The following is a 6,572-nucleotide window of genomic DNA, read 5'->3' as shown; positions in this document are numbered from 1 at the left end:
GGAACAGATAAACATCAATATCCTAGGCATTAGTAAGCTGAAATAGACTGGTATTGGCCATTTTGAACGAGACAGTCATATGGTCTACTATGCCAGGAATGACAAATTGAAGAGGAATGGGGTCACGTTCAATGTCAAAAAGAAAATTTCAAGAACTATCCTGAAGTACAATGCTGTCAGTGATAGGATAATATCCACACATCTACAAGGAAAACCAGTTAATACGACTATTATCCAATTTTATGCACCAACCACTAATGACAAAGATGAAGAAAACTGAAGATTCTTACCAACTTCTGCAGTCTGAAATTGATCAAACATGCAATCAAGATGCATTGATAATTACTGGCAATTAGAATTCGAAAGTTTGAAACAAAGAACGATCAGTAGTTGGAAAATATGGCCCTTATAACAAAAATGACACCGGGGACTGCATGATAGAATTTTACAAGACCAGAACTTATTTATTGCAAATACCTTTTTTCAGCAACATAAATGGCAACTATACACGTGGACCTCGCCATGCACGGGGATCAAATAGATTACATCTGTGGAAAGAGACAACGGAGAAGCTCGATATCATCAGTCAGAACAAGGCCAGGGGCCAACTGCAGAAAAGATAATCAATTGCTCATAGGCAAGTTCAAGTTGAAGCTGAAGAAAATTGTAACAAGTCCATGAGACCCAAAGTATGGCCTTGAGTATATTCCACCTGAATTTAGAGACCATCTCAAGAAAAGATTTAACACACTGAACACTAAAGACCAAAGACTAGATGAGTTGTGGAATGACATCAAGGACATTATACATGAAGAAAGCAAAAGGTCATTAAAAAACAGGAAAGAAAAAGACCAAAACGGATGTCAGAAGAGACCCTGAAATTTTCTCTTGAACGTTGAGTAGCTAAAGACAATGGAAGGAATGATGAAATAAGAGAGCTGAAGGGAAGATTTCCAGAAGGCAACGTAAAGTATTATAATGAAATGTGCAAAAAGCTGGAGTTAGAAAACCAAAAGGGAAGAACATGCTCGGCATTTCTCAAGCTGAAAGAACTGAAGAAAAAATCAAGCCTCCAATTGCAATACTGAATGATTCTATGGGCAAAATATTGAACGACGTAGGAAGCATCAAAAGAAGATGGAAGGAGTACAGAGTCACTGAACCAAAAAGAATTGGTTGACGTTAAACCATTTCAGAAGGTAGCATATGATCAAGAACCGATGGTAACGAAAGAAGTCCAAGTTGCACTGAAGGCATTGGCTAAAAACAAGGCTCCAAGAATTGACAGAATACCAACTTAGATATTTCAACAAATGAATGCAACACTGGAAGCACTCACTCATCTATGCCAGAATATTTTGGAAGAGAGCTACTGACCAGAAGAAATCTGTATTTGTTTCCATTCCAAAGAAAGGCAATCCAACAGAATGCAGAAATTATCGAACAATATCATTAATATCACTCACAACTAAAATTTTGCTGAAAATAATTTAAAAATGGTTACAGCAGTACATCGACAGAGAACTGTCAGAAATTCATGCTGGATTAAGAAGACGGTGTGGAACCAGGGATATTGCTCATGTCAGATGGATCTTGGCTGAAAGCAGAGAATACCAGAAAGATGTTTACCTGTGTTTTATTGACTATGCAAAGGCATTTGACTGTGTGGATCATAATGAATTATGGATAACACTGCAAAGAATGGCAATTTCGGAACACTTAATTGTGTTCATGAGGGACCTGTACATAGGCTAAGAGGCAGCGGTTCAAACAGAACAAGGGGATAATCAGGAAAGGTGTGTCTCAGGGTTGTAACCTTTCACCATACTTATTCAATGTGTATGCTGAGCAAATAATTGGAGAAGCTGGACAACACAAAGAAGAATGTAGCATCATGATTGGAGGAAGACTCGTTAACAACCTTCAATACACATATGATGCAACCTTGCTTGCTGAAAGGAAAGAGGACTTGAAGCACTTATTGACGAAGTTCAAAGACTACAGCTCTCAATATGGATTACCCCTCAACATAAAGAAAACAAAAATCCTCACAATTGGACCAATAAGCAATATCACGATTAACAGAGAAAATACTGACATTGTCAAGGATTTCATTTTACTTGGATCCACAATCAACGCCCACGGAAGCAGCACCAGGAAATAAAAGTACGTATTGCACTAAGCAAATCTGCTGCCAAAGACCTGTTCGAAGTGTTTAAAAAAGCAAAGATGTAACTGTGAGGATTAAGGTATGCCTGACCCAAGCTATGGTGTTTTCAATCTCCTCATACGCATGTTTAAAGCTGGACAGTAAATAAAGAAGACCAAAGAAGAATTGATGCTTTTGAATTATGGTGTTGAGGAAGAATACTGAATATGGTGGTGCACTGGTTAGCTTGGCTGCTAACTAAAAAAGTCGGCAGTTCAAATCCACCAGCCGTTCCTTGGTTACTCTATGGGGCAGTTTTAAAAAAAAATTTTTTTATAGGGTTACCATGAGTTGGAATAGACTCTATGGCTCTGAGTTTGGCCAGAAGAATGGATAAATCTGTCTTGGAAGAAGTACAGCCAGAACACTCCTTAAAAGCGAGGATAATGAGACTTCATCTCACATACTTTGGACATGTTATCGGGAGGGTCCAGTCCCTGGAGAAGGACATCATGCTTGGTAAAGGGTCTGTGAAAAAGAACCTCAATGAGATAAATTGACACAGTGGCTGCAACAATGGGCTCACACATAGCAATGACTGAGGATGTACAGCACCGTGCAGTGTTTTGTTATGTTGTACATAGGATCGCTGTGAGTCAGAACAGACTCCATGGCACTGAACAACAACTACATAATTAGAGAATAAATGCATAGGGAAATAAAACAAAATTTATTATGTGTAAGAATGCCATGTTATGTGTACATCAATATGAAAACGCTTTGCCCCTAGATCCCTGGAAGATACAATGCAGAAGTCTGATGCCTGCATCAGATACATATAGAGTCTCCATGCATGTAAGAGCTACAATAATCAACTCACTGGGTGTGCTGAACTGGTGATAGATACCATGTGCAGAACTGCAGTTGATTACACACCAAAACTAAACCAAACCCGTTGCTGTCGAGTTGATTCTGACTCACAGGAACCCTAGAGGACAGAGTAGAACTGCCCCATAGGATTTCCAAGGAGCGCCTGGTGGATTTGAACTACTGACCTTTTGGTTAGCAGCCAAACTTTTAACCACTACGGCACCAGGGTTTCCAATTGATGACAAAAGATTCTAAAAACAGTGAAGAATTCTTGGTAAAGTTCCCAACAAAAATATTACATATGCGCCCTTGCGCGCCTGTGCGCGCGTGCGCGCGCGCGCACACACACGCACCCACACGAGCGCCTGCGCACACACACCCACATTAAAAAAAAAAAAATACCCCCCCAAATTACAGCTTTCCAGGCCTTTCTCGTCATTGCACTCCTGTGAAAATTGGTATATATTAAAATTATACCCAAAAATGTTTCTATTTCTTCTACGGTTGCTTATACTTTTGTGTGTATGTCTTCAACATTAAACTGAAGAGGGCGCCCAGCCCGTCACTCGGAAGTGGGAGGACTCGGGAACAGGAAGTAAGGCTGCAGGACCAGTTGCAGACGTGAGGACGACAGGCGAGCCTGCGTCGTGCGTCCTGCGTCATGCAGCGTCACCTGCGTGGAAATGAGCTATGGCATCCTGGTGACCTGAAAGCATCATTTCGAGGCCTAGCGGCGGCGCTCAAACAGGTACTGTTATTTTAGGGAAGTGAGAGTTTTGTGTGGAAAACTGAAGAGAATTTTGTGTAGTACTTCTTTGGATCGGACTTCTTTGTGTCCTTACTGAATAAAGGCTGTTCGTGCCACAGTGAGTGGAGATGCGGCGTCTTGCGGTACTAGATGACTGAGATTAAAGACATGATTTCACACCTCTTGATCAACGCACATATTTTTTCTCTTCTTTTAGGGCCCCGTTTTATACTACAATGCAGCAAGCTTTAGAAGAAGCTTTGGATCGTGCCGACTGTCTCATTGAAAGTGCCCAACTGATACCTCCTAAAAGGAAATGCTTGTCGAGTGGAACAAAATCGATATTTCAAAAACTTCATGACTTGTATGTCGAAGAATGTGAAAAAGAGCCTGAGGACGTGCAGGAATTAAGAACAAATGTGAACCTGTTAGAGAAGCTTGTTATGCGAGAGAGCTTGTCATGTTTAGTGGTCAACCTATACCCCGGCAATGAGGGTTATTCTCTGATGCTCAGCAGAGAAGATGGGCCAGAATCTGAGACCATTCACCTGCCTTATGAAGAGAGGGAATTGCTTGAATACTTGGATGCGGAAGAATTACCTCCTATTTTGAATGATCTCCTGGAAAAATTTCAGGTAAATATTTTTTACTCTGGATGTGTCATCGCAGAAATCCGTGACTACAGGCAGTGCAGTAATAGGCAGCCTCCTGGCTACCAAAGTCGGCATGTTCTCCTACGTCCAACAATGCAGACTTTAGCCTGTGATGTGCATTCAATAACAAGTGATGGCCGTAAATGGACCCAGGAAGACAAACTTGCGCTTGAGAGCCAACTGATTTTAGCTACAGCTGAACCCCTGTGTCTTGATCCTTCTGTAGCAGTAGCCTGCACTGCAAACAGACTGCTGTATAACAAGCAAAAGATGAACACTCACTCAATGAAACAGTGTTTAAAGAGGTCTTCTAGGTGCTCTCTGAACCAGCCGTTAGAGCAGTCTGATTGCCAACCACCACCTCAGCTAAGATCATTCACTTCTTGCCAAATAAATGAAGAAAGAAAAGCAGGTGATCAATATGACCTCAAAATTTTTGAAGCAGGAAATTGCCTGGATATGTGGAAGCAAAGTCCTTGTAATCCGGCCATGCCTTCTGAAGTGGACGTAGAGAAGTATGCAGAGGTGGAAAACTCTGTCATACCTGATGTCTCACAATCGCCTGTGTGGGCAGCATGTGAGGTAAATGATGATTACTTATTTGACTGTGAAGCTGATGATCAGTATCATCAAACAGTGCTGAGTGCCATGCAGTCACTTAATGACCCACTTTTCTCTGAGACAGTACAGCCCTGTGAAGATGAAGAAAGTGAGATGTCTCCATTCCACTTCTCCGTAGATGATCATTCAGATCAGTTCACGATTGGACCAGAGTCTGCTGCTGAGAAGATAGTCATTCAGTACCAGGACTTCGTCGAAAAGGAATGCCCAGTCAGGATGCCACACAGCTCCAGTGGCTCAGCCAGACTGCGCCGTTCCGCAAGGAGAGGAATAGAACAACGTCAGAGAGTGTTGGTTCGGTCTTCAGTATTGGGGAAGGAAGCAAAACATCCACCTCCATGCACCAGGCTTCCCTCAGGCTCAGGAAGTCGTTCCTCAGTTTACCATTCTGCTCCACAACAGGCAAACAGCTTTCTTAAATCTCCAAATCCTACTGTCTCTAACCCATCGGTTCCTTCTCAGAAGTCATCTGTGGACCTCAATCCAGTTAGCACGCTTTCTCCAGAGGCCCCTCCACCTGTCAACTCATCACAAAAGATCATGACCACAGTGGTCGTGGTAAAATATGGTAGACTGAACTCCACCAATGCCGTGAGCTCTGTTCGTGGAGCACAGGCTTCGGTGAGTGGCTCAAAGCCCATGCTGGGCTGCAGCCCTGGTGCCAGAACTCCTGCAGAAAAAAATCTGAGTCGCCGTCTACCCTCAGAAGTTCCACTACCAACTGCAGTGCCAGGTGGAATGCAGACAGCTCCTCAAGCAGGCGTTCCACTTATTTTAAAAAATACTTCAACAACCAGGCCTTTAACTCTATTCCAGCTTCCAGGTACTCAACTCATTTTTGTCCCACAGCAACAGCAGCAGCTCTCTCAGCGTACTCCAGAACAACCACCTCACCATTCCACAACGCATCCTCGACAGCCAAGAGGACGGGGCTCTGCACAGGGTTCAACCAGTCAAGTACAGGCCTTACCCACTCAGCAAGCAGTTCTTATTAAGCTTAGCGAATTACAACGTCTTGTGCCATCCCAGGCAGATGTGTTGTCTCAGCTTGCCTCTGCCCAGAAGAGACCTGAGCAAAGCCATCCTCACCAGAGAGTCCAGATCCCTGCTGCCCTTCCACAGCAGCAGCCACAGATACAACAGTCGAAAATCTTGCAGCGTTCAGTTTCTGTGGCCAAGGCAGCCACACAGGCAGCTAATCCCCGTCGTCACCGGCGTATAGGCAGACGCTCAAAAGGTAAAATGAAGACAGGTACATCAACCACTCCAAAATCCTGAGTCTTATGCTTTTTTTTCCCCCTCATGTTTAAAAGCACAAGAGCGTTGAATCTGAAGGATTCTGAGTTTTTACTTCATTTTATTTTTAATGTGTCAGTATTTCATAATGCCAGATGTACAAACCTTAGTACAGCTCACATCATATTTTTTTAAGTAAAAACAAATGATTTGGTTTGCCTAAGTTGCTGGGTTTTTAGAAGAAATTATTGACACACTTTATTTTTAGAGCAGTTTTAGGCTCACAGAAAACTAA

General features: G+C 42.7%; 1 protein-coding gene across 1 annotated transcript; it reads left to right on the top strand.

The window, feature by feature from the left end:
* Positions 1 to 4,003: 4,003 nt before the first annotated feature.
* LOC100656424 (transcription factor SPT20 homolog) lies at positions 4,004 to 6,263 on the top strand. The gene is made up of 4 exons (XM_064278403.1): positions 4,004 to 4,927; positions 5,003 to 5,781; positions 5,891 to 5,998; positions 6,104 to 6,263. Exons 1-4 carry the CDS (start codon positions 4,004 to 4,006, stop codon positions 6,261 to 6,263), a joined length of 1,971 nt encoding a protein of 656 aa, XP_064134473.1.
* Positions 6,264 to 6,572: the final 309 nt, after the last annotated feature.

Source organism: Loxodonta africana, chromosome X (assembly GCF_030014295.1).
Source record: "Loxodonta africana isolate mLoxAfr1 chromosome X, mLoxAfr1.hap2, whole genome shotgun sequence".
Taxonomy (NCBI): domain Eukaryota; kingdom Metazoa; phylum Chordata; class Mammalia; order Proboscidea; family Elephantidae; genus Loxodonta; species Loxodonta africana.
Note: the sequence above shows the minus strand (reverse complement) of the source record. Positions and strands in the feature narration are given on the sequence as shown.

Excerpts from the sequence above, each read along its gene's own strand:
- LOC100656424 (XM_064278403.1), top strand. The coding sequence starts at position 4,004 with ATGCAGCAAGCTTTAGAAGAAGCTTTGGATCGTGCCGACTGTCTCATT. Across the intron at positions 5,782-5,890 it reads ACTGCAGTGCCAGGTGGAAT|CAACAGCAGCAGCTCTCTCA; the intron begins GCAGACAGCTCC and ends TTTGTCCCACAG. Across the intron at positions 5,999-6,103 it reads CACAGGGTTCAACCAGTCAA|AAGAGACCTGAGCAAAGCCA; the intron begins GTACAGGCCTTA and ends GCCTCTGCCCAG.